Raw genomic sequence first — 27214 nt, 5'->3', positions numbered from 1 at the left:
AGGTACTTATCTCTCTTCCCTAACCATAGCAAAAGCTTAGAATAGACATCAATTTTACGTCAGTGAAGCATGGCAAAATGAATTTGATGATTAGTAAATTTGGGAAATTGCATCTTATTCATGTGGAAATTTCGCATTGATTCCAATAGCTGTTGACATCTTGATATTGCCCTGAAAAGGCTTCTTGTCTAGTTTGACATGGTAAATCTCTTTTTTTTTTTTTTTTTTTTATAGGAGTTTTTTAAAGCCACAGGCAGCTGCTAAGGAATCTCTGATTTATACAAGAGACTTTCAAAACTATCCCTTATCTTCACTGTCCTATTATCCAATGGTTTCCCCATAGCTATGTTCTGTTTTGATTTGAGATGACTGGCCCAGCTCAGAAACATCCTTTTTGATCTCGCTGCTCAGTCTTGTTCAGTGATTTTAGTTTAGCGATTTTTATATTTGTCTAACACATGAAATCCATGAATGGATGTAGATGCTTTTAGAGTTACTAAATTTTTCATGATCAAGGATGTTTTCACACATTGTGACTAAAAGCAGATGCAGAAAGCATTTCCATTGGATCAGAATGCAGGAAACAGAGGGCACATTTATTCTTTGTTATAGAGTACAGTGATGATATCTTTAAAAGAACTGCTGCCATATCATGAGATCGATAAGTTGATCTCAGCACTGTACAGGTACTAACCTTGATCCCCAAATCAGTACTGTCATGTTACCGTAGTGCTACGACTTCTCTCTTAATGAAGCTATTTACCTAAATTGAAGGATTACACTGATACACTCTTTCTGCTCTACAGATATTTTTAATAGCTCATTGTGGCTCTCTGAGCCTTAAACCATATTGCCAAATCATGCAGACTATACATATTTATGACACTGGCTTTTCATTTGGCAATTTCTACAAACCCTCTTAAAAAATAAAAATAAAAAAAATAGTGCAGACATTTATGATTGCCTTGTCTAACTGACAGTCCTTCTGTTGCTTCCTTTTTTCTATAATTTTGGTTGTGTTCCTTTTGATCTAATCTGAGAAGGACAGAGGTCTCAGAGATCAGCAGTTCTTACACATTTTGCAAAGACTGATGGTATCATTGAGCAGAAAAAAACAATAAAAACTTCATTAGTTCTCCTTCTCAAAGAATTTTCTGTTTAGTGAAGAGACCTTTAGAGAGAATTAGAGCCCAAATCTGTCATTTTGAACATTCTCATTTTCCATTAGGCAGAACAATTTGCAAGATTAAATGCAAAGGAATATATCTCATTATTCATCATTATTTGGACTTTGTCTGTTTCTGACTCCTAAAAGCTTATATGAAAATGCACACACTTGATTTATTTTACCAGTAAGTGGCTCTATTTTACTTCAGGATAACCCAAATATAGTTATTCCTCCTGAAGTACAATAAATAGGTTAGTGTTCACAGTTGAAATCACAGTTCCTCTGGATTCAGATTCCAGCAATGAAGTATGAGTATATGAGTGATACTTTGTTCCAATTAGTTTAATTATCTCAGGTATCACTGTGACTTCTTGTTGCTCAATTACTGTCAAACAGACCACCCTTATAATCACGTCACCTGCCACTTTTTCTAACCTCTACATTGAACACACTCTGGAGGGATTTGTCTGTGTTTTTAGACATGCCTGAGTGAGTGAGAGCTACTTGTGATCTAATAGATGATTTGGTTAGTGCACAAGCGCATCTTTGACCTGCATTTCGAACAGGGGCATATATGACCAGTTCTAGCTATTTTCTGCTGTGTACAGAAGAGGAGAACAGATTCACAATGTTTTTCTGATTGTGCATCTGTTTTTACACTGGCCATGGCCCTAGGACAGATCTGACCAAGCTGGAAGTGATTTCCTTTCAAATAAATTAGCCTATTAGCTGAAAAGAACTAATGATGTTCTGGTTTTCTACCTAGAACACAGGAGGAGAATCAGATCAGAAAACAGTCAAACAGGTTACAGATTGGGAAAGTCTGGCTTATAAAATTTTAAATGGCTCAGAAGTTCAGGTGTGTGATTTATAAGATTATACTTTTTATTCTGAAGACTATGACCCAATTTCAATAAGTTTGATGTGAAGCTTTATAATTCATCACCTGATAATTCTAACATGAATAAAATAGTAAAACAGTGTACATTTCTGCAGAAAGAGAATTGCTGGGAATTGGCATACAGGATGTGGACATGTGCCTGTGGAACAATTGTTCGATCTGAGTTTGCTTTAAGCAACCAGGGGTAGGCCTTAGAAATCTCAGGGCCTGCTGTAGCTGAGCAAACCAAGCTGCCAGAGTAACTGTGAGAAGCTCCCACGGCTATGACTCCCACATCGCCCAATTAAGGAACTCAGAAAATATTGTTACCAGCAGCTGGCCTCAAGGACAAGGTCTACGTGACCGCTAATCACAAAGGGGGTCGTTTTCCTGACTGCTAATCAAAAGGGGGGTTCTTTTCTTGCAGGTGGGGTTGTTTTCTTATAGTTGTTTGCCTGAGTGCTTTTGACCAATAATTTTGTGTGAAACACTGTCCGCCCCTGTAAAATTCACTATAAAAGTTGGGCTATTCGGGCAATAAAATGGAGCAGCATGATCTGACTCAACTGGTGTCTGTCGTGCTTTCGGCCGTGATTCGCAACAGAGAATTACTCAGTTTTGCCATGTCTAGTGATACATGATCTGGTTAGTGATAAAGGAGAAAAAGTATGGAATCATAGAATCATAGAATATCCTGAGTTGGAAGGGACCCTTAAGGATCATCAAGTCCAACTCTTGACACCGCACAGGTCTACCCAAAAGTTCAGACCATGTGACTAAGTGCACAGTCCAATCTCTTCTTAAATTCAGACAGGCTCGGTGCAGTGACCACTTCCCTGGGGAGCCTGTTGCAGTGTGCAACCACCCTCTCTGTGAAGAAGCCCCTCCTGATGTCAAGCCTAAATTTCCCCTGCCTCAGCTTAACCCCGTTCCCGCGGGTCCTGTCACTGGTGACCACCAGACTGACGCAGCCCCATTTACCATAACCCTTTGGGCCCTGCCCGTTAGCCAATTGCTCACCCTCAGCTTCTCCCCACAGCACCTTGAGCAGCTCCCCGGGCAGGCTGAGTGTTGAGCCTGGCAGGCGGCTGAGGCCCTGCCCCGGCACACAGCCCCTGGGCCACAGCAGGGACCCTGCTCTGCACCACAGCCCTGGACACCCCTGCCTGCACCCCCGGCTTCTCCTGCCTCCACGAACTGCGGCTGCATTGCCCTCCAGCCAGACACTTACTGGGTGCAGGGCTGGGAAGTCTTCTCCTGCAGTGAGCTCTGGGCATGCTGCCACTTCTGCCTGCCTTTAAGCACTGTGTCTCTGCAGGCAGTGCCCCCAGCCCTGCTGCGCTGTGCAGAGGAGCTGCTCCTGGGCAGAGCTGTCTCTCTGCAGCGCTGCCCGCTTGCCAGGAGCTCCCCTTGGGCCCAGGAGCCCGGCCCAGCTCAGCAGCAGAGGCCCAGCCCAAGGCCTCCCTTGCTCTGCCCCCCACCAGGCTCCCTGCACATGGCCCTGGAGCTGCAGGGGAACCTGCTGGGAAACAGCCTGAAGGGATCCCTGGGCTTCCCTCCCTCCCCTGGGCACACACACTTCTTGACAGCAGGCTCATTTCTCTTAGCACAAAAACAATTATCTGTAGCAGTCTTCTCTTCTCATCCCAGTTGATGAAGGGACACCCAGGCATGGTCATAAAAGTAACTCCTTTAACCCCCTGCTTAAGGAAGGGATTCAGCAGAGTCAGTTAAGACATCTCATGCTGTTTTTTTGTCCTGGGGCTGGAATATGACACAGATCCCTCCCATGCCTGCCACAAACCCACGGGAGCTGGGATTCCTCTGCACTCAGTTTAGGTGTGAATAACATGGGCAGCTGCAGGTGAGCTCCTTTTCTCAGCTCCAGGATCATTAATGGAGATGGGGGAAATCAAGGGAAATCAGCAGCCCCTTCTCCTGCCTGAAGATCAGCCCCAGCTCCAGCACTGGCCCTCAGGGCTGCACCAACACCACAAAGGCCCTCTGCTGTCAGAGCGGCACAGCCCAGGCCTGTTTCCTTCTGGCCTCAGGAACACCAGGCCTTGCCCTTCTTGGGATCCCTTAAGTCATCCTTTTGTGCCCATCTACCATCCACGGCAGCAAATCTCTGCTCTGAAGGAAAGCCTCTTCATGCCCAGGCTCTTGGCACAAGGTCTGGGACAAGTCTGAGTTTGGCCCTTGTGCCACAGCTGAGGTGCTGCAGCCCAGATGTGCCCCAATGCCCTCAGCCTGGGGCACAGGCAGGAGGAGCTGGATCCCCGCCTGCTGTCACAGGGCTGGGACATTGATGGAAGAGCTGCTGAGGTGTGGGGGGACAGGTCCCCCAGCTTGGGGTGCTGTGCTGGATGGGGGCAGATTCTTCAGAAGAGACAGGCAGCGGTGATCAACAGGGGGTTGCCCTCCATGTGAAGGATCTGTCTGGATGCATGGAGCTCGTCTATGGGATGGGCAGCAGAGTGGGGGAGCCCTTGTGGGTGAGGGTCAGAGCAGATCCAGTCAGGGTGGCAGTGTGGTCAGAGGTAAATGCCTGCAGTCAGGCTGAAGAAGCAGACAGTCTTGTGGAAGCCACTGGATTAAGATGAATTCAATGACCCCATGTCACCCTGGGGGCCTTAAATCACTCAGACTGTCACAGAAAAGGGACACTGCAGGGTGCAAACATTCCCGAGGTTTCTATGGGTTCTTGGAGACAGCTTCTGTGCACAGCTGCCAGATGGGCCGACCTAGGTGATGTTCACCAGGATCTGGGACTTGCAAACAGGAAAACCCGTGTCTTGACAATCCTCCTGCAAAATGCATGTCATAGTCCAGCTGCTTTTCAGCACAGGGAAAGAGATGAGGTTTTGGGGCCCAGCCCTACACCCAGCACTGCACAGGCCCACTCACTCATAGACCCTGGGAGGCCTGCAGCCCTGGAGAGTATTGGCAGACAGACTTTAGCAAACTGCCTAGAAAATGGGGAGGAACACAGCAGTGACTTCTCCAGCGCTCTACTTCCTTTATTCTGTGGCCTTTGTCAGAATTTGGAGATGTTCCTGGTGGATGGGCCAGGAACCGCTAGGAATGAACTGGGCAGAAGGGAGGTGACTGTTTCTCAGGACAAGAAGGGAAATCTCTCGTCTCTCTCCTGAGCTGTGCTGTCTCCATGCTGCTGACGTCATAAGGCTTATTATGACACGTGATGATGTCACAGAAGGATGTCCTGCATCAGCAGGATATAAGCATTGGTGCAGCGGCAGTGCCGGCACTTCCCTGCAAGGCCTGGTCCCTGCTGGGCACTGCTTGGGTGCTCCCCAGCGCTGTCCTTCTGTGGCCAGGAGTGGGGTCAGCAGGCAGCAAGCTTGCACTGGGCGACCCTCGCTGACGGGCGGAGGGAGGAGCAGGGGCACCTTGCAGAGGAGCTGTGGTTGAGGAGCCAGGGCGGGCATCCCTTGTCCTGAGCTGAGGGCCAGCAGCAAGCGAGATGGAGGGCTGCTGGAGGGTGACCATCGCCTCTGATATGGTTTCCCAGTTCCCAGTGCTCCTGAATCTCTCCCCCAAAGGTAAGGGTGTCAGGAGCCCCTTCGCAAGGGGTGGCCCAGGGGCTGTCAGCTGTCCAAAGCTGCAGGTCCTGGGCTGGGGGTGGTGGCGGTGCTGGACAGAGCAGGTGGCTGCTGCAAGAGCCCTGCCTGAGGGTCCCGCTGGGCTCAGGGGACAATGTGGCAGCCAGGACTCCTGGGTCCTGATGCTAGGGCTGTCCTCAGCCCCAGGGCTCCTCTGGGCATGGCTCAGCCTCCTCGTGATGGGGACAATCCAGGGCCAGGTTTCCCTGGGAGCTGCTGCCTCTTTGGGATCTGGCTCTGGGAGGAAAGACCTCTGGTGTCCCAGAGACTGGTGTGGCCTGCAGCTCCCACAGGCCTCTCAGGAATGTCCCAGGAATGCCCGCATGGTGTTTTTCTGGGGGGCTCGCGTATGCCTGCATGTGTCCTCGCCTGGGTGAGGTGCTTGCCAAGAGGTGGTGAGCTGGCTGGCCTGGAGCCTGACCTGTCTTTTCCTTGCTTTCCAGAGACTGAGGCTATCTGGGATGCTGTATCCGAGCAAATTCTGGAAGCGCTGAAGCAGGATAAGGTGGGCTGGTGTCCTGGGCCCTGCAGAGCAATCCCTACCCAAGCACTGAGGCTGCCCAGGGTGCCCGGAGCAGTTTGCTGGCCAGCTGGGAGAGAAACCAAGGCCAGATCTGCTCTGCTTCTCAGGGGTTTGGCACACCCTAGGGCTTCACTCTTCCCTGCGGCCTGAGTGGAGAGGGCGAGCAGAGAGATGGGGGAATATCCTGGGTCCGTGCCTAGGATAATCAGTCCCAGGCCTAAGCCGTGTGCTGGAAACCTCTGGGCTCTTCCCTAGCCAAGGGATGGTGGCAAATCCTGGGAGGGGGGTGATGAAAGAAACGGAGGATGCGGCTCTTCTCCAAAGCTTTCCAAAGTGCCCCACCTTGCCCCATTGTCCCTCAGGAGCAGGCAGGGCACAGAGCAGTGTCCCCCTGCCCTGACAGTCATCCCTTTGCCCGTCTCTCAAGAACTCCCTCCTCAGCCTTTCTGTCTTCTCTGTGTGCAGGCTATTCAGGTTGCGGGACTCGGGACCTTTGCTGTTCTCCAAGAGCAATTCCACGTCAAGCAAAAGCGGCTCCTGATTCGAAAACCGTTCTTCCAGCTGGACATTGATGAGGGGTGGCTGGAGGACATGTACTGTCCCCCTGAGATCCTCCCTGGTGAGAAGGCAGCAGCCCCCCTCTTCCTGCCCCATGTCCGGGAGGATTTGTTCTCCCTGCTCTTTGGAAAGGCCTGGGAGAGGCAGAGGATTGTCTCCAATGGTCAGGGTGGAGCTTGAGTTCCCCCAGAAGACCCCGTGGCCCCGGAGCTGTTTCTCTTAGCGACCCTTCCTCTAGGCCCTTGTTCGGAATGCTGCAAGCAACTTGGGCTTGCTGTGGCACTGAGGATGTTGCTTCTCCTTACAGATGACGTCAAGGTCGAGCAGCTGAACTACCTGCAGCTAGCGCAAGCCACCTCCTTCCCACTGTACCTGGTGCAGGAGTGTGTGCTAGAGACCATCGTCTTGTACTGTTGCCTCCTGAAGAACAAGGAGCACGTCCCCTTTGCCTTCAGGGACATCGGTGTTTTGACGTGCGAAGATGATTTCCTATGCATGAAGTTTTATCCGGACTGTATTAAACGTCTGGAGAGCGCTGAGGACCTCATTGCAATGCTCCACAGTGTAAGCTGGTGATGTTTTGAGGGCTACTTCAATTTCTTTGGGAATCCTGTGGAAGGGTGATCAATGCGACCGCTGTTGGCCAGCCTGGACACGGCAGGCCAGTCAGATGCCTTTCCCCACGCCTGCCCCATTAGCTGCTTTCTCCATTAGCTCTTCTGAGCGTCTGGATGCTGGCCGCTGCAAAAGGCTGGCAGCGTTACTGTACAGCCTCAATATTCTGCCATGCTCCTCCAGAGCAGAACAAAGGTGGATGGAAGAGGCTTTGGAGGAGGGTTTTGGAGAGAAGGCTTTCTTTTGGCTTGGGAGACAGGTTTGCTTCCTGTCAATGAGAGCCCTGAGAAAAGTGCCTCAGAAACCCTCCAGCAGGTCTGTGTCTCTTTGCAGAGATTGTGGCCGGCACACCCGACTGCCTTGAGTGGAGAGACCACCGCTCGTGCAATCCAGATGTTCCCAAGGTGAGTGCATTTCCTCCGCAGCCCTTGGCTTCCCACCTCCTCCTTTGGAACGTGCGCGGTCGGGTCTCCACGCTCAGCATCCAGTCGGGGCTAAATCCTGAAGAGACTGGGTCCTGGTTAACTCATGCTGACTTTCGGCTACGAGTGTCTTCACCTGGCGAGGAGGGGCATTGCAGTTGTGCTTCTTGTGCCCGTGCTGCCGCGATTCCCCTCAGAGAGAATTGCCTGCATGTGGAGGGGAATTTAGGCTACCTTTTCTGGTGTTGCGGGAAGCTTGACAACAAACCCCATGCGTGAACGTGACGGAAAAGGGATGCCATGCCCCGTGCAACACCAGGAGGATTACTGCCAGCAAGCTGCAACGGGTAGGAGGCCAGCCTTCTTCAAGCCCGTGTCATTTCTTTGCCAGGTTTCATCTGACAGTGAGGACAAGGCCAGAGGCCAAAGGGTCGTTCACCTCGCAGCAGCAAGCTGCAGGAGAGTGCAGGATCAGAAGAGGTAAGGGTCCGTGCTGTCTGGGGGTGGTCCCTGCCCCATGCTGGCTGACTGCAACCAGCTTAAAAGGCAGTGCCCATGCGGCTGCTCTGAAGAGCTTCCTCCTTTCCTAGTTTCATTGTGCCATCCTGGCAAGCTGCTGCAGAGGCGGAAGCTTTCCCTCCCCACGGTGAGAAGCTGGGAGCCAGGCACGAGGCAGCAAGATCTGGAGAAGAAGCCTTCCACCAGGTGAGACCCTTGGGGGAAAGGAGGAAGGAGCCACTTGCAGCCACACAGGAGAGATGTCCCCTTTGGACCCCCCAGGCGCAGGGACTCAGAAAGGCTCCTGACACCCGTCCCGGAGGAGGCCGCTCTCTCCACGGATGGCAAGCGTGCAGCACGTTTGCCTGAGACTGGCACGCCAGCTTCATTTTCCACCAGGGCCCTGATCCTTGGGGGAGCTGGATGCAGAGCCTTGTTGCAGAAACTCCTGTCCCTTCAGGAGCCCCCCCACATTGCAAGAGTCCATCTTTTTGTCTGTGGGAGCAAACGTCCCCTGCGGTTTCTTCCAGCTCCCCCGCAGCTTCTTCCAGCCTAAGGAGCTGTGATACCAGATGGAAACGTTTCTTTCCAAACGATATCCCAGACTTCATGGGAGGCACAAGAGAGTGCCGAGGGAGGGAGGTGGCATGCCTGCCCTCCTTGCCTGATGGTGTTCTCCGATGTTGCTGGCTCCCCAGCGATAATCTGCTTTCCACCCATAAGCCTGGGTGGGCCGTATTGGTGTCTCTAGGATCCTGTCCTTGCACAAGACACTGCTCCTCTCCTTCTGCCACCACAAAGGGCCTGGATACGGGCATCACGAGCCTTCCTGAAGGCAGCTGGTGCCACTGCTTCGCGGTTGGCTCTCTCCGTGTCTGCTGAAGCGAACGCGGCCAGTCCAACACCCATTCGCTGCGGAACTGCCGTCTGCTGCAGAGGCTGACGCAGCTTGCGAGCGCGGACTGGAGACCGAATTCCCCTGGGCTCATGCAGCCTCCCGGTGTCTGTTTGCAGTGTGCTCCCCCCGTGTCCAGGCAGCTCCCCCAGGACAAAGAAGACAGACAGGCAGGAACCAGCTCCTCAAGCCAAGTCCACCAGCACTGCGCTCCCTACTCCCGAAGCCTCTCAGAGATTGGTGCAGGTACCTGCTCTGCCTTGCTGCAATGACCACGCGGTTTGGGACTGTACTAAAGCCTCTTTGTGTGGAGCGATCCCAAGCCGGACCCTTGGGATGCGTTCATTTTCACACTTGTTGCCTCCTTCTTCTCTTCCTCGGGAGATGGAAGGTGGTGTCCCGCACACCTTCCCTGCCTCTTGCTGCCTCCCGTGTTGCCATGAGCCGCTTCATTTGGACCAGGGGCAATGGAAAAGGAATGAGGGCTTTCTGGGTCTTTGATGGCAGAGGTCTTTGGTCCAACAGCTGAGACCAATCCTGTCTGCTGTTGTGTTTTTTGTTTGTTTTCCTCCAGGAGGTCTGGAACCTGTCCTCGCAGTGGGACCAAACAAAGAGCTCATGGCCCTTGTACCAAGAGCGAATAAAGCAAGCCCGGGCAGAAATGGCTGCTTGGGAAGCCTGGTCTCAGGGGGAGGACCGAGAGACACCTCAGGTACTGGCCGTGACAAACACCGCTGAGAAGAGCAGCGATCCTCCCCGCCAGGGCTCCGAGGGGGGCAGGTCCCAGGGTGGTGGGAGCAGGCCGGGCACCAGGGCGCAGGGCAGGGCTTTGCCTGCTCCTCCCGGTGAGGGAGAGGCTGTCAGCAGAAAGCGAGGGATCAAAGCAGCAGCCAGACGTGGGCCGGCAGTGCCGAGTCGCCTGCTTCCCAGGTCCTGCTGCAGGGTCCTTTCAAGGGGTCCTCTGGGAAACAGCACCCGTGTGTCCAGTCCTGTCTGATGAGAGTGTCTTCTCCTTGCATCAGGTCACCAGGCAATATGATTGGATTCCCCATCCCCCAGACCAGCCCAGGAGCAAGGAGGTCGTGAGGAGGTGGAGGAAGGTTCAGATCCCTGCCCCAGAAGAGGAGTGGAGAGCAGCAGCCAAGCCGGAGAGCCTCCAGCCTGAGTAAGTGTGTGCCGGCTGCGTTCACGTGCTGGGGCACTCGAGTAGCTGCTGAGCGATGTCAGGAGATGTCCAGCAGCCCGGTCCCTGAGTCCTGGGCTTGCCTATGACACCCTTGGCTTTCTCCTAAAGCGGGCATGACCTTGGTTACCGCCAAGGCCTAAAACTCATCACAGGGCGGAAGGGTGGGTGCACGTGGCACCGCGTGGGTGCAGGGTCTGGATGAGGGGAGAGGCAGAAGGGGTGTCTGGCAGAGGCTGAGGGATCCCTTTGTCCTGGTGTTGCAGCCACCTTTCCCCACGAGCACTGCAAGTTTTGAAAAGGTCGGAGCCGCATCGCAGTCAACAAAGGGTGTTCACAAGTGCTGCGGAGGAAAAGCGGCTGCGGCAAGAGCAGCAGCGGCTCCCCTGGTAAGTATCTCCAGAAAGGGATGGTGCTTCCCGCTGCTGCGAGGCCCGTCCTTCCCGTGGGGGCAGCACTGGGACAGAGAGGGCATTCCGGGGCCCTCCGCTCCCCCTGCCTCAGCCCCAGGCTGATGAGCTTGGGCACTAGGCATCTGTCGCAGCTGACGGCAACCTTGAAGCTTCATGGGAAGCAGACCCCTACGTGCACGGCCCGAGCTAAGCCTGCAGTACTTCTCTGCGTTCAGCCTGTACACAACCTGATCATCCTCTTTTTTTTCTGACTCCCTAGCGCTAGATGCTGGTACCGCAACGGAGGGGAAGGTGCTGGGAATGCTGAAGGCAGCAGCGGAGCTCTGAGCAAAGGGGCTGGGAAGCTCTCCCGCTTTCCACCCCTGAATGGAAAATAAAGAGCACAGCCAGACTGCTGGTGTCGCTTCATCCACCGTAGCAAAGCACTGCCCTGATTCACACCACCATCTCCATTAGGCACACAGGCACATCCCAAGGATGCCCAGGCTTCTCCGTGCAGCACACAGGCATCTCCCTGGAGCACCCAGCAATCTCCCCAGACCACCAGTCTTGCTAGCAGGACCTCGGCACAAGTCCTCTGATCAAGCCGTCTTTTCCAAGGAGCGTTCTGGCAACTCCCTGGAGAAGCCAAGCATGTCCCTGGGGAAAGTAAAAGTCTCCCCTGGGAATACAAGCATCTTCCTGAAGCACCCTCCATGGCACCCAAGTATCTCCCCAGGGAATATAGGCACCTCTTGAAATCAGAAATACTTCCCGCAGGACACATGAGCATTGAGCTGGAGTAGACAAGCAACTCCCCAGGACACCTAAGCACTACCTTTTCCCTCTCAGGCATCTTCCGAGGGCATTCCAGCACCTCACAGGAGATCCCAACTCTAGGTGGGTTCACCTGAACACCTCCTTCCCACTGTTATAAGTTGCCCCCTTAATTAATTTTCAGAGAGCATTGCATTAATAATAGAAAGGAATTTATTGAGTAAGCAACAGCAAGCAAAACAGCGCTGGGCGGCCGGGGAGTCTCGGCTCCGCCAACGGCGCGCACCTCACCCCCGCCAGGGTCCCTTTTTATATCTTGGTAATTCCGGGATTACGCAGCACATGCTGGTATATTCTGCGACTGCGTGCACTGTTGCTAGGGGGTCGTCTCTGTCCCTCTGGTGGTCGTGAAGATGAAGGCCGTAGTCTTCCTCAGCGTTGTGGTTCAACTTCTTTTTTTATTTGGTCTTGTTGGCCCAGCGTGAGACAGGAAGGCAGGATGTTGATACGCTAGGTTAGCAACTGATCAGGAGATGGTTACATGAGCTTTGCAGCAGGGTCTTTGAACAAAAGAGGCAACTGAGATGCAGAAGGAGAGAAGGGGAGGGGGTTCTCTTTTTTGTTACATTAAGCAAAAGAATTTTCATAGTGTCTAGCCAAGCATTATCCAGCTCCTTACCTCAGCAGGGAGCTTTCACAACTCCCGCTCCTCAAACGGAGCTCCTTGTTTTTATAATACGAAAGACAATGAACAAACATTTATTGTGTATTACACTTCCCAGCTCAAACTGGGACCCCCAGCCCCTTCCCATTATGAACTGCAATCCTTAACCCCTTCCCAGTATGAATTGGGCCCACCCCAGTACAAACTGGGACCCCCATATCCTTCCCAGTATGAACTGGGCCCATTCCACTGCAAACTGGGAACTTTCCCAGTACAAAGCAGGGCTCCCAGCTCCAAGCCAGCTCAAACTGGGATTGTCCCCAGCTCAGACTGGGACCCCCAGCCCTTTCCCAGTATGAACTAGGCTTCCCAGCCTCATCCCGGTACAAACTGGGCCCATTCCCAGTACAAACTGGGCGCCTTTCCCTTCGCCCCGCCCCCCGTTGCCAGGTAACCGCCACCGCCGTTCCCGCCTCTTTTCCCCCCGTTGCCAGGCAACCGCCGCCATTTTGTCCCCTCCCCCCGTTGCCAGGCAACCGACGCCATTTCGTCCTGCCCCGCCGGGCTGCCCGCACTGCGCATGCGCGCGCGCCGGCCTCCCATTGGCTCCCGCCCCGCGGCTTCAAACGGTCCGGCGGGAGCGATGGCGGCGGAGGCTGCGGCCGGTGCGGGGAGGGGGGCTTGTGGGGGGGGATCTGAGGGGATTTTGGGGAAAGTGGGGGGCTGGGGGGGCTCAGGGGGGTTTGGAGAAGGGGTGCGAGGCTCTGGGGGGCGTCTGGCGGTGAGGGGATGCGGGGTTGTGAGGGGAAAAAGGGCTGAGGGGGCGTTGGGTGAGGGGAGAGGGGCTGTGAGGGGACGTTTTGTGAGGGGAAAAAGGGGCTGTGAGGAGAAAAAGGGGCTGTGAGGAGAAAAAGGCTGTGAGGGGAAAAAGGGGCTGTGAGGGGCATTTTGTGAGGCGATGAGGGGTTAAGGGACACTTCATGAGGGGACAGGGACTGTGAGGGGGTATTTTGTGAGGGAACAAGGAGCTGAGAGCGGAAAAGGGGCTGTGACATGGCTGACAAGAGAGGCTTCAGGTACAAAGGCCCTGGGCCACCCTCCTGGTCTGTCCGTGCCAGCAGGGCACAGCCCAGCTGCCTCCCTCCTGCACCAGCCTGTCTTTGATCTCTGCCACGCGATCCAAAGCCAGCAGTGCCTGTCCTCCCTCTGCACGGTCGCATATCCCAGCTCGACACGGATGTTTCTCTCTACTGGGAAGCTTCCAGCCCAGCTCAGCTGCCCCCCAGCTCTCCCACCTCCCTGCCCTCTCCCCAGCCCAGCCCAGTAGCCTAGGCTGGGCTGGTCCCACGGCAGTGCCCATCGCAGGCTGCTGCAGGGCTCTGGGCACTGCCACCACAGCTCCAGTTCCCATTCACTCCTGATCAACTCAGAATGGGTCTCAGACCCACATTTATTTGGTTAAAATACACAGAGATCCTGGCTCCTTGACTACAGAAATCCTGGGTCACACAGAAAGGGTGATACTCAGGCAGGAAGGAATGAAAAAGGGCATTTTTGTGTAGGCAACAATATCACAAGGGCAGAAAGGAAAATTGAAGAGACAAATGCCATATGGAAAGGCAAGATGGCCTGTCATGAATAATACTTGGAGCCATCTGCAGAAGAAGGCAGACAGTCTGTGGCCACTGATAAACACCCAGTCAGCAGTTTCCATACTGTATCCTTGAGCTCCTGGTTCCTCATGCTGTAGATGAGAGGGTTCAGTGCTGGAGGCATCACTGAGTACAGAACTGCCACCACCAGGCCCAGGGATGGGGAGTAGGTGGAGGGAGGCTTCACGTAGGAAAAAAATCCAGTGCTGACAAAGTACCATGGAATGCCTGCCTCACAGTCATGTGAGGAAGGCACATGTCAAAAGGCTTTTTTTTTTTTCTCTTGGAATTTTTTTTTTCTCTAGGAAATATGTCCTTTCACTTCCATGACTTGAGATTCTTTTGGTGAGGTTCAGTTTACCATTACCATCATGGCATTGCCCATTGGCTCAAGAGTTAGAAGTCCTTCCCCAGGGCACTGCGTATATTGGAACGTGGTAGGGCAAGTATTTTTTGTTCAGAATTTGACATATGAAATCACTCCTAGCACAGAAGGGACGTTTACAGCTGCACTCCGAATGTGAAAAAAAAAGAAAAAAAAAAAAAGAAAAAAAAAAAGAAAAAAAAAAAGTGGGTGACAAAAAGGACTTTTAGTTTAGTTTTGCTTTTGCTAGACAGCATCCTCTCCTTCGTGATGCCCAAGCAGTGCTCTCTGAAGTCAGAAATCCTGAGCATTTCTGCTGCACTCCCAGTGAATGGCTGTGAGAGCTGGCTGTGGGAGGGACCCCACGCTGGAGCAGGGGCAGAGAGAGACCATGAACTTTCTTAGTTCTCATTTAGTTTCTCACTGCTCCAGTCTATTAGTAGCACTCAATAAATTATGCTCGTCTTCCTACAGTGAGTCTGCTTTGCCCATGTCTGAAATTGGTGAGGGCTCTGCCTGTTCCTTAAATGTACCCTGAAGCCCTTTTCCACGCTATTTAGTCCATCTGTTCCTTTGATGGGGAGCAGGTCAAAGAACAGTGTGCTGCCCATCAGTGTGCTGGATCTAGGGAGCTTTCAAGATGGAAAAAAAAAAACAAAACAAAACAAAACAAAAAAAAAAAAAAACAAAAAAAAAACAATGACAAGTTAATACTGGCATCCCAGAGTGAAATCTACTCCATTTCTCCTTGAACCCCTCCCTGCCACACTCCCTCACTTGTCATTCAGCCTCATAAGCTATATTTAATGAGTTTGAATATGATACTTAAGTATTCGGGACCTGTGCATATTGGGTCAGGAGGAAGCAGTCTTGTCCCTGTGCATTGGGTACATCAGAACATGGCAGAGGCTCCAAGTTATATTTTCAGAATTTGTCAGATGAAATCAATGCAGAAGGGCATACGGGGTGGTGTCCTAACAGGCCTAAAGAATGTGGAGGGCTGAGAGGACTTCTAGGAATTTTTGTTTTTTTCCTACACAACCTCATCACGCCCAAGGAATGTCCTCTGAAGTCAGAAGTCCTGAGGATTTGTGCTGCACCCACAGTGAATGGCTGTGAGAGCTGAGAGGCAAAGGGATTCCCTTTAGCTCAGAGCAGGGTGAGGGGAGATGGTTGGGCTTGTGCCCAACGGCCCTGATCTTCCAGCTTTTGTTAATGGAGGGCAATCACATTTATGGTACACTTCAAAGAAATCAGACACTGCTAAGAGCAGAGGAACCCACTGCCAATCTCTCAGTGCGCAGCCTTTCTCAAGGTACCTAAGCAAGGTCTCAGCACCACGCCTCTTGCCAAGGACACTTATCATTTATTTCACCAACCCAACAGCATGTCCTCACATGCAGCATATCTCTGCTTCTTCCTGGGGCATTCACATAACACAGAGATACTACGGAAAAGATTTCTATCCTGCAGGGCAGCGCACACCTTGGAAGGACATCCCAGGGAGACAGACAAGTGTCCTAATGATGGTGTCTCATTAAGGGAAAGTCAGCTCATTCCCCAGCCTCACAGAATGCATTGCCCACAGCCCAAGGCTGCTGCTCTCAGCCCCCCTGCACCACAGAGGGAAATGGGCACGTGGCTGGAGAGATGCACCTCTGCTCTGCTGGAACCGTGGCTGCAGAGGACGTGCTTCATGCCCTGGACACACAGCAGTGACTGCAGGGGCTTTCCAGTGTGGGACAGGAGGCAAGAGGGCTAGCTCAGAGGAAGGGGGCTGCAATGTAGGGAATAATACAGACTTTTCTGAGAAGTTCTCCCTCTGACTACAAATCCGGTTTTTCTTTCTTCTCATTCCCTAATCATATTTCTTCTGCCTGAAGATTTTATAACTGGGGGATGTTTCCATGTCCCATGGTCTTTTCCCCATCTGTGTTCAGAGCCCTCCTGCCAACCTCTTTGCCCTTCAGAAACCAGCAGTTCCCAGAGCACTGCCTAGGTGCATATCCATCTTTGCAGATAGAAAACAGCCTGTCAGAAAGCCCTGACAGGTACAGCAAAGTTGCCAATGAAGCTGGCCATAAACAAAGGAGAGGCTGTAGACAATTTATAAGCCTTCTTACAAGCCCGCTGATCATCAAAGGAACAGTTCAGGAATCTTAGAGATGTGTTGGAACTTGACAGTTCCTTTTCCATTTCTTTCTGCAACCTCACCCAATCCTGCAAGTGCTGGAAAGGGAAAAGGAAGCAGAAAATTCTTTTCTGGATTTTTGTGTGTTTAGTGGATTATTTCTCCAACATATGTCACACCTTTCTGTGACTGACCTAGGAGCCTCCACCATGTTCCTGCATATAAATGAGAGGGGTTTTGCCTCTCGGGGACCAGGGCTTGGGACCAGGGCAGGAAACAGGACGAGGGCTGGGGTCCAGGACCGGGGCTGGGGACCAAGACTGGGGACCAGGGCTAGGAACCATGTCTGGGGACAGGATCAGGGCTGGGGACCAGGGCTGGGGATCAGAACAGGGCTGGCTGTGCAGTGCTGGATGTAGGGCTGGGCCCCAAAACCTCATCTCTTTCCCTGTGCTGCAAAGCAGCTGGACTATGACATGCATTTTGCAGGAGGATTGTCAAGACACGGGTTTTCCTGTTTGCAAGTCCCAGATCCTGGTGAACATCACCTAGGTCGGCCCATCTGGCAGCTGTGCACAGAAGATGCCTCCAAGAACCCATAGAAACCTCGGGAATGTTTGCACCCTGCAGTGTCCCTTTTCTGTGACAGTCTGAGTGATTTAAGGCCCCCAGGGTGACATGGGGTCATTGAATTCATCTTAGTCCAGTGGCTTCCACAAGACTGTCTGCTTCTTCAGCCTGACTGCAGGCATTTACCTCTGACCACACTGCCACCCTGACTGGATCTGCTCTGCCCCTCACCCACAAGGGCTCCCCCACTCTGCTGCCCATCCCATAGACGAGCTCCATGCATCCAGACAGATCCTTCACATGGAGGGCAACCCCCTGTTGATCATCCCCGCCTGTCTCTTCTGAAGAATCTGCCCCCATCCAGCACAGCACCCCAAGCTGGGGGACCTGTCCCCCCACACCTCAGCAGCTCTTCCATCAATGTCCCAGCCCTGTGACAGCAGGCGGGGATCCAGCTCCTCCTGCCTGTGCCCCAGGCTGAGGGCATTGGGGCACATCTGGGCTGCAGCACCTCAGCTGTGGCACAAGGGCCAAACTCAGACTTGTCCCAGACCTTGTGCCAAGAGCCTGGGCATGAAGAGGCTTTCCTTCAGAGCAGAGATTTGCTGCCGTGGATGGTAGATGGGCACAAAAGGATGACTTAAGGGATCCCAAGAAGGGCAAGGCCTGGTGTTCCTGAGGCCAGAAGGAAACAGGCCTGGGCTGTGCCGCTCTGACAGCAGAGGGCCTTTGTGGTGTTGGTGCAGCCCTGAGGGCCAGTGCTGGAGCTGGGGCTGATCTTCAGGCAGGAGAAGGGGCTGCTGATTTCCCTTGATTTCCCCCATCTCCATTAATGATCCTGGAGCTGAGAAAAGGAGCTCACCTGCAGCTGCCCATGTCTGGGGTCACATCGCTGAGGTTCCCGCGCTGAGGTCACATCGCTGAGGTTCCCACGCTGAGGTCACATCGCTGAGCTTTCAGCGCTGAGGTCACATTGTTTATGTTCCCGCGCTGACGTCACACTGCTGAGGTTCCCACGCTGAGGTTCCCACGCTGAGGTCACACTGCTGAGGTCACATCTCTGAGGTTCCCGCTCTGAGGTCACATCGCTGAGGTTCCCGCGCTGAGGTGTCATAGCTGAGGTTCCCGCGCTGAGTTCACATCGCTGAGGTTCCTGCGCTGAGGTTTCCGCACTGAGGTCACATCGCTGAGGTTCCCACGCTGAGGTCACATCTCTGAGGTTCCCGCGCTGAGGTCACATCTCTGAGGTTCCCACGCTCTGGTTCCCGCGCTGAGGTCACATCGCTGAGGTTCCCGCGTTGAGGTCAGAGCGCTGAGGTACCAACGCTGAGAATCCCACGCTGAGACCACATCGCTTAGGTGACATCGCTGAGGTTCCTGCGCAGAGGTCACATCGCTGAGGTCACATCGCTGAGGTTCCCGCGCTGAGTTTCCCGCGCTGAGGTAACATCGCTGAGGTTACATCGCTGAGGTTCCTGCGCGGAGATCACATCGCTGAGGTCACTCCACTAAGGTTCCCACGCTGAGTTACCCACGGTGATGTCACATCGCTGAACTTCCCGCGCTGAGGACACATCGCTGAGGTTCCCGCACTGAGGTTCCCACGCTGACGTCACACTGCTGAGGCTCCCACGCTGAGGTCACACAGTTGAGGTTCCCACGCTGAGGTTCCCGCGCTGAGGTAACATCGCTGAGGACACATCGCTGAGGTTCCCACACTGAGGTTCACACGCTGAGGTCACACTGCTGAGGTTCCTGCGCGGAGATCACATCGCTGAGGTTCACGCGCTGAGGTTCCCACGCTGAGGTCACATCGCCGAGGTTCCCGCTCTGAGGTCACATCGCTGAGGTCACACCACGGAGGTTCCCGCGCTGAGGTTCCCGCGCTAGAGGTGACATTGCTGAGGTTCCCGCGCTGTGGTTCCCGCGCTGAGGTCACAATGCTGAGGTTCCCACGCTCTACTTCCCGCACTGAGGTCACATCGCTGAGGTTCCCGCGCTGAGGTCACATCGCTTAGGTCACATCGCTGAGGTTCCCGCGCTGAGGTTCCCGCGCTGAGGTTCCTACGCTGAGGTTCCCGCGCTGAGGTCACATCGCTGATGTTCCTGCGCTGATGTCACATCGCCTAGGTTCCGGCACTGAGGTTCCTGCGCTGATGTCACATCGCTGAGATTCCCCCGCTGAGGTCACATCGCTGAGGTTCCCGCGCTGAGGTTCCCACGCTGATGTCACATCGCTGAGATTCCCCCGCTGAGGTCACATCGCTGAGATTCCCGCGCTGAGGTCACATCGCTGAGGTTCCCACGCTGAGGTTCCCCCCCTGAGGTCACATCGCTGAGGTTCCCGCGCTGAAGTTCCCGCGCTGAGGTCACATCGCTGAGTTTCCCATGCTGAGGTTCCCGCGCTGAGGTCACATCGCTGATGTTCCCGCGCTGACGTGACACTGCTGAGGTTCCCACGCTGAGGTTCCCACGCTGAGGACACATTGCTGAGGTTCCCGCGCTGAGGTCTCATCGCTGATGTTCCCGCGATGAGGTCACATCGCTGATGTTCCCGCGCTGAGGTCACATATGAGTTTCCCACGCTGAGGTCACATCGCTGAGGTTCCCGTGCTTGGTCACATTGCTGAGGTTCCTGCGCTGAGGTTCCCGCGCTGAGGTCACATCGCTAAGGTTCCCGCTCTGAGGTCACATCGCTGAGGTTCCCCCGCTGAGGTCACAATGCTGAGGTTCCCACGCTCTGGTTCCCGCGCTGAGGTCACATCGCCGATGTTCCCGTGCTTGGTCACATCGCTGAGGTCACATTGCTGAGGTTCCTGCGCTGAGGTTCCCGCGCTGAGGTCACATCGCTAAGGTTCCTGCTCTGAGGTCACATTGCAGAGGATCCCGCGCTGAGGTCACAATGCTGAGGTTCCCACCCTCTGGTTCCCACGCTGAGGTCACAGCACTGAGGTTCCCACGCTGAGGTTCCCGCGCTGAGGTCACATCACTGAGGTTCCCGCGCTGTGGTCACACCGCTGAGGTTCCCGCGCTAAGGTTCCCGCGCTGAGGTCACATCGCTGAGGTTCCCGCGCTGTGGTCACACCGCTGAGGTTCCCGCGCTGAGGTCACACTGCTGAGGTTCCCACTCTGAGGTTCCCACGCTGAGGTCACATCGCTGATGACACATCGCTGAGGTCACATCGCTGAGGTTCCCGCGCTGAGGTTCCCGCGCTGAGGTTCCTGCGCTGAGGTCACAATGCTGAGGTTCCCACGCTCTAGTTCCCGCGCTGAGGTCACATCGCTGAGGTTCCCGCTCTGAGGTTCCCACGCTGAGGACACACTGCTGAGGTTCCCGCGCTGAGGTCACACTGCTGAGGTTCCCGCGCTGAGGTCACACTGCTGAGGTTCCCACGCTGAGGTCACAATGCTGAGGTTCCCACGCTCTAGTTCCCGCGCTGAGGTCACATCGCTGAGGTTCCCGCGCTGAGGTTCCCGCGCTGAGGTTCCTGCGCTGAGGTCACACTGCTGAGGTTCCCGCGATGAGGTCACATCGCTGAGGTTCCCGCTCTGAGGTTCCCACGCTGAGGTCACATCGCTGATGTTCCCGCGCTGAGGTTCCCGCGCTGAGATTACATCGCTGATGTTCCCGCGCTAAGTTTCCCACGCTGATGTCACATCGCGGATGTTCCCGCGCTGAGGTCACATCGCTGAGTTTCCCGCACTGATGTCACATTGCTGATTTTCCTGCGCTGAGGTCACATCGCTGAGGTTCCCGTGCTGAGGTCACATCGCTGAGGTTCCCGTGCTGAGGTCACAATGCTGAGGTTCCGGCGCTGACGTCACACTGCTGAGGTTCCCACGCTGAGGTTCCCACGCTCAGGTCACATCGCTGAGGTCACATCTCTGAGGTTCCCGTGCTGAGGTCACATTGTTTAGGTTCCCGCGCTGAGGTCACATCGCTGAAGTTCCCGCGCTGAGGTCACAGCGCTGAGGTTCCCACGCTAAGTTTCCCGCACTGAGGTCACATCGCTTAGGTGACATCGCTGAGGTTCCCGCGCTGAGGTTCCCACGCTGAGGTCACATCGCTGAGCTTCATGCGCTGAGGTCACATCGCTGAGGTTCCCGCGCTGAGGTCACAGCGCTGATTTTCCCGCGCAGAGGTCACACTGCTGAGGTTCCCGCGCTGAACTCACATCGCTGAGGTTCCCGCGCTGAATTTCCGGCGCTGAGGTTCCCATGCTGAGGTCACATTGTTTAGGTTCCCATGGTGATGTGACATCGCTGAGGTTCCTGCGCAGAGGTCACATCGCTGAGGTTCCCGCGCTGAGGTCACATCACTGAGTTTCCCGCGCAGAGGTCACACTGCTGAGGTTCCCGCGCTGATGTCACACTGCTGAGGTTCCCACGCTGAGGTTCCCATGCTGAGGTCACAATGTTTATGTTCCTGCGCTGAGGTTCCCGCGCTGAGGTCACATCGCTGAGGTTCCTGCGCTGAGGTTCCCGCGCTGAGGTCACATTGTTTAGGTTCCCGCGCTGAGGTCACATCGCTGAAGTTCCCGCGCTGAGGTCACAGCGCTGAGGTTCCCGCGCTGAGTTTCCCGCACTGAGGTCACATCGCTGAGCTTCATGCGCTGAGGTCACATCGCTGAGGTTCCCGCGCTGAGGTGACATCGCTGAGGTTCCCGCGCTGATTTTCCCGCGCAGAGGTCACACTGCTGAGGTTCCCGCGCTGAGGACACACTGCTGAGGTTCCCATGCTGAGGTTCCCACGCTGAGGTCACATCGATGAGGTTCCCACGCTGACGTCACATCGCTGAGTTTCCCGCGCTGAGGTGACATCGCTGAGGTGACATCGCTGAGGTTCCCGCGCTGATTTTCCCACGCTGAGGTCACATTGTTTAGGTTCCTGCGCTGAGGTTCCCACGCTGAGGTCACATCGCTGAGGTTCCTGCGCTGAGGTTCCCGCGCTGAGGTCATATCGCTGAGGTTCCCATGCTGAGGTCACATAGCTGAGATTCCCACGCTGAAGTTCCCACACTGAGGTCATATCGCTGAGGTTCCCACACTGAGGTCACATCGCTGAGGTTCCCGCGCTAAGGTTCCCACACTGAGGTCACATCGCTGAGGTTCCCGCGCTTAGGTTCCCACACTGAGGTCACATCGCTGAGGTTCCCGCGCTAAGGTTCCCGCACTTAGGTGACATCGCTGAGGTTCCCGCGCTGAGATCACAGCGCTGAGGTTCCCGCGCTGAGGTCACAGCGCTGAGGTACCCGCGCTGAGGTCACATCGCTTAGGTGACATCGCTGAGGTTCCCGCGCTGAGGTTCCCACGCTGACGTCACATCGCTGAGCTTCATGCGCTGAGGTCACATCGCTGAGGTCACATTGCTGAGGTCACAGCGCTGAGGTTCCCGCGCTGAGGTCACAGCGCTGCGGTTCCCGCGCTGGGGTCACATCGCTGAGGTTCCCGCGCTGAGGTCACATCGCTGAGGTTCCCACGCTGAGGTCACATCGCTGAGGTTCCTGCGCTGAGGTTCCCGCGCTGAGGTCACATAGCTGAGGTTCCCAGGCTGAGGTCACATCGTTGAGGTCACAGCGCTTAGTTTCCCGCGCTGAGGTGACATCGCTGAGGTTCCCGCGCTGATTTTCCCACGCTGAGGTCACATCGCTGAGGTTCCCGCGCTGAGGTCACATTGTTTAGGTTCCCGCACTGAGGTTCCCGCGCTGAGGTCACATCGCTGAAGTTCCCACGCTGAGGTCACATCGCTGAGGTCACAGCGCTGATGTTCCTACGCTGAGGTCACATCGCTGAGGTTCCCACGCTGAGGTTCCCGCGCTGAGGTCACATCGCTGAGGTTCCCGCGCTGAGGTCACATCGCTGAGGTTCCCGCGCTGAGGTCACATCGCTGAACTCACATCGCTGAGGTTCCCGCGCTGAGCTTCCCGCGCTGAGGTGACATCGCTGAGGTTCCCGCGATGATTTTCCCGCGCAGAGGTCACACTGCTGAGATTCCCGCGCTGAGGTCACATCGCTGAGGTTCCCGCGTTGAGGTCACATCGCTGAGGTCGCATCGCTGAGGTTCCTGCGCTAAGGTTCCCGCGCTGAGGTCACATTGTTTAGGTTCCCGCGCTGAGGTCACACTGCTGAGATTCCCGTGCTGAGGTCACAGCTCTGAGGTTCCCGCGCTGAGGTTCCCACGCTGAGGTCACATCGCTGAGGTCGCATCGCTGAGGTTCCCGCGCTGAGCTTCCCGCGCTGAGGTGACATCGCTGAGGTTCCCGCGCTGATTTTCCCACGCTGAGGTCACATCGCTGAGATTCCCACGCTTAGGTTCCCGCGCTGAGGTCACACTGTTGAGGTTCCCGTGCTGAGGTCACAGCTCTGAGGTTCCCGCGCTGAGGTCACACTGCTGAGATTCCCGCGCTGAGGTTCCCGCGCTGAGGTTCCCACGCTGAGGTCACATCGCTGAGGTCGCATCGCTGAGGTTCCCGCGCTGATGTTCCCACGCCGAGGTCACATCGCTGAGATTCCCACGCTGAGGTTCCCACACTGAGGTCACATCAATGTGGTTCCCGCGTTTAGGTTCCCACACTGAGGTCACATCGCTGAGGTTCCTGCGCTGAGGTCACAGCACTGAGGTTCCAGCGCTGAGTTTCCCGCACTGAGGTCACATCACTGAGGTTCCCACGCTGAGGTCACATCGCTTAGGTGACATCGCTGAGGTTCCCGCGCTGAAGTTCCCACGCTGACGTCACATCGCTGAGCTTCATGCGCTGAGGTCACATCGCTGAGGTTCCCGCGCTTAGGTTCCCACGCTGAGGTCACATCGCTGAGGTTCCTGCGCTGAGGTCACATCACTGAAGTCACATCGCTGAGGTTCCCGCGCTAAGGTTCCCGCACTTAGGTGACATCGCTGAGGTTCTCGCGCCGAGGTAACAGCGCTGATGTTCCCGCGCTGAGGTCACAGCGCTGAGGTTCCCGCGCTGAGTTTCCCGCACTGAGGTCACATCGCTGAGGTTCCCACGCTGAGGTCACATCACTGAGGTTTTCAAGCTGAGGTCACATCGCTGATGTTCCCGCGCTGAGGTCACAGCGCTGAGGTTCCCGCGCTGAGGTTCCCACGTTGACGTCACATCGCTGAGCTTCAAGCGCTGAGGTCACATCGCTGCGGTTCCCGCGCTGAGGTCACAGCGCTGAGCTTCCCGCGCTGAGGTGACATCGCTGAGGTTCCCGCGCTGATTTTCCCGCGCAGAGGTCACACTGCTGAGGTTCCCGCGCTGAGGTCACACTGCTGAGGTTTCCGTGCTGAGGTTCCCGCGCTGAGGTGACATCGCTGAGGTTCCCGCGCTGATTTTCCCACGCTGAGGTCACATTGTTTAGGTTCCTGCGCTGAGGTTCCCACGCTGAGGTAACATCACTGAGGTTCCTGCGCTGAGGTTCCCGCGCTGAGGTCATATCGCTGAGGTTCCCACGCTGAGGTCATATCGCTGAGGTTCCCGCGCTGAGGTCACATCACTGAGTTTCCCGCGCAGAGGTCACACTGCTGAGGTTCCCGCGCTGATGTCACACTGCTGAGGTTCCCACGCTGAGGTTCCCATGCTGAGGTCACATCGCTGAGGTTCCCACGCTGAGCTTCCCACGCTGAGGTCACATTGTTTAGGTTCCTGCGCTGAGGTTCCCGCGCTGAGGTCACATCGCCCAGGTTCCCACGTTGAGGTCACATCGCTGAACTCACATCGCTGAGGTTCCTGCACTGAGGTTCCCGCGCTGATTTTCCCGCGCAGAGGTCACACTGCTGAGGTTCCCGCGCTGAGGTCACACTGCTGAGATTCCCGCGCTGAGGTTCCCGCGCTGAGGTTCCCACACTGAGGTCACATCGCTGAGGTTCCCACGCTGAGGTCACATCGCAGAGGTCGCATCGCTGAGGTTCCCGCGCTGAGCTTCCCGCGCTGAGGTGACATCGCTGAGGTTCCCGCGCTGATTTTCGCGCGCAGAGGTCACACTACTGAGGTTCCCGTGCTGAGGTCACAGCTCTGAGGTTCCCGCGCTGAGGTCACAGCGCCGAGGTCACATCGCTGAGATTCCCACGCTGAGGTTCCCACACTGAGGTCACATCGCTGAGGTTCCTGCGCTGAGGTCACATCGCTGAAGTCACATCGCTGAGGTTCCCGCGATAAGGTTCCCGCACTTAGGTGACATGGCTGAGGTTCCCGCGCCGAGGTCACAGCGCTGAGGTTCCCGCACCGAGGTCACAGCGCTGAGGTTCCCACGCTGAGGTCACATTGTTTAGGTTCCCGCGCTGAGGTCACATCGCTGAAGTTCCCGCGCTGAGGTCACAGCGCTGAGGTTCCCGTGCTGAGTTTTCCGCACTGAGGTCACATCGCTGAGGTTCCCACGCTGAGGTCACATCGCTGACGTTTTCAAGCTGAGGTCACATCGCTTAGGAGACATCGCTGAGGTACCCGCGCTGAGGTCTCATCACTGAGGTCGCATTGCTGAGGTTCCCACGCTGAGGTCACACTGCTGAGGTTCCTACCATGAGGTTCCCGCGCTGAGGTTCCAGCGATGAGGTTCCCACGCTGAGGTTCCCACACTGAAGTCACATCGCTGAGGTTCCCGCGCTGAGGTCACAGCGCTGAGGTTCCCGCGCTGAGGTTCCCACACTGAAGTCACATCGCTGAGTTTCCCGCACTGAGGTCACATCGCTGAGGTTCCCACGCTGAGGTCACATCACTGAGGTCGCATCGCTGACGTTCCCACGCTGAGGTCGCATCGCTGAGGTTCCCACGCTGAGGTCACATCGCTGAGGTACCCGCGCTGAGGTCTCATCACTGAGGTCGCATCGCTGAGGTTCCCACGCTGAGGTTCCCGCACTGAGGTCACATCGCTGAGGTTCCTGCGCTGAGGTCACATCGCTGAAGTCACATCGCTGAGGTTCCCGCGATAAGGTTCCCGCACTTAGGTGACATGGCTGAGGTTCCCGCGCCGAGGTCACAGCGCTGAGGTTCCCGCACCGAGGTCACAGCGCTGAGGTTCCCACGCTGAGGTCACATTGTTTAGGTTCCCGCGCTGAGGTCACATCGCTGAAGTTCCCGCGCTGAGGTCACAGCGCTGAGCTTCATGCGCTGAGGTCACATCGCTGAGGTTCCCGCGCTAAGGTTCCCGCGCTTAGGTGACATTTCTGAGGTTCCCGTGCCGAGGTTCCCGCGCTGAGATCACAGAGCTGAGGTTCCCGCGCTTAGGTCACAGCGCTGAGGTTCCCGCGCTGAGGTCACATCGCTGAGGTTCCCGCGCTGAGGTCACACTGCTGAGGTTCCTACCATGATGTTCCCGCGCTGAGGTTCCAGCGATGAGGTTCCCACGCTCAGGTTCCCACACTGAAGTCACATCGCTGAAGTTCCCGCGCTGAGGTCACAGCGCTGAGGTTCCCGCGCTGAGGTCACATCGCTGAGGTTCCCGCGCTGAGGTCACATCGCCCAGGTTCCCGCGCTGAGGTCACATCGCTGAAGTCACATCGCTGAGGTCACATCGCCCAGGTTCCCGCGCTGAGGTCACATCGCTGAAGTCACATCGCTGAGGTTCCCGCGCTAAGGTTCCCGCACTTAGGTGACATCGCTGAGGTTCCCGCGCCGATGTCAAAGCGCTGAGGTTCCCGCGCTAAGGTCACAGCGCTGAGCTCTCATCGCTAAGCTTCCCACACTGAGGTCACATCGCTTAGGTGACATCGCTGACTTTCCCGCGCTGAGGTCACAATGCTGAGGTTCCCACGTTGAGTTTCCCACGCTGAGGTCACATTGTTTAGGTTCCCGCGCTGAGGTCACATCGCTGAAGTTCCCGCGCTGAGGTCACAGCGCTGAGGTTCCCGCGCTGAGTTTCCCGCACTGAGGTCACATCGCTGAGGTTCCCACGCTGAGGTCACATCGCTTAGGAGACATCGCTGAGGTTCCCGCGCTGAGGTCGCAATGCTGAGGTTCCCGCGCTGAGTTTCCCACGCTGAGGTCACATTGTTTAGGTTCCTGCGCTGTGGTCTCATCACTAAGGTCGCATCGCTGAGGTTCCCACGCTGAGGTCACATCGCTGAGGTTCCCACGCTGAGGTCACATCGCTGATGTCACAGCGCTGAGGTTCCTGCGCTGAGGTCACATCGCTGAGGTTCCTGCGCTGAGGTCACAATGCTGAGGTTCCCACGCTTAGGTTCCCGCGCTGAGATCACATCGCTGAGGTCACATCACTGAGGTTCCCGCGCTGAGTTTCCCGCGCTGAATTTCCCGCGCTGAGGTCACACTGCTGAGGTTCCTACCCTGAGGTCACACTGCT

At 55.5% G+C, this 27214-nt stretch overlaps 2 protein-coding genes across 4 annotated transcripts in view; one reads left to right on the top strand and one right to left on the bottom strand.

Annotated features, from left to right (window-relative positions):
• Nucleotides 1-4233: 4233 nt before the first annotated feature.
• LOC137847131 (uncharacterized) lies at nucleotides 4234-11169 on the top strand. Of its 3 annotated transcripts, none has more exons than XM_068665438.1 (10): nucleotides 4234-5611; nucleotides 6115-6176; nucleotides 6660-7316; nucleotides 7701-8269; nucleotides 8380-8494; nucleotides 9302-9428; nucleotides 9757-9894; nucleotides 10205-10347; nucleotides 10632-10754; nucleotides 11038-11169. In XM_068665438.1, the coding sequence occupies exons 1-3, from the start codon at nucleotides 5533-5535 to the stop codon at nucleotides 6930-6932; spliced, it is 414 nt and encodes a 137-aa protein (XP_068521539.1). In that variant the 5' UTR covers nucleotides 4234-5532; the 3' UTR covers nucleotides 6933-7316; nucleotides 7701-8269; nucleotides 8380-8494; nucleotides 9302-9428; nucleotides 9757-9894; nucleotides 10205-10347; nucleotides 10632-10754; nucleotides 11038-11169. The 3 variants fall into 3 exon arrangements, with proteins under 3 accessions (XP_068521539.1, XP_068521537.1, XP_068521538.1); XM_068665436.1 differs by having other exon boundaries at nucleotides 4237-5611; XM_068665437.1 differs by lacking the exons at nucleotides 4234-5611; nucleotides 6115-6176; nucleotides 6660-7316 and having other exon boundaries at nucleotides 7606-8269.
• A 2504-nt stretch (nucleotides 11170-13673) lies between these two features.
• Nucleotides 13674-27214, bottom strand: part of LOC137847112 (olfactory receptor 14A16-like) — an 89015-nt gene continuing 75474 nt past the window's right edge. Inside the window, exon 3 of the mRNA XM_068665393.1 lies at nucleotides 13674-13964. Within this exon, the coding sequence (XP_068521494.1) occupies nucleotides 13831-13964 (134 nt within the window). The 3' untranslated portion in view covers nucleotides 13674-13830. The remainder of the gene's footprint in view (nucleotides 13965-27214) is intronic.

The sequence above is a fragment of the Anas acuta genome, chromosome W, assembly GCF_963932015.1.
Source record: "Anas acuta chromosome W, bAnaAcu1.1, whole genome shotgun sequence".
Taxonomy (NCBI): Eukaryota; Metazoa; Chordata; class Aves; order Anseriformes; family Anatidae; genus Anas; species Anas acuta.
The sequence above is the reverse complement of the archived record's forward strand: the minus strand, read 5'-3'. Positions and strand labels throughout refer to the sequence as shown.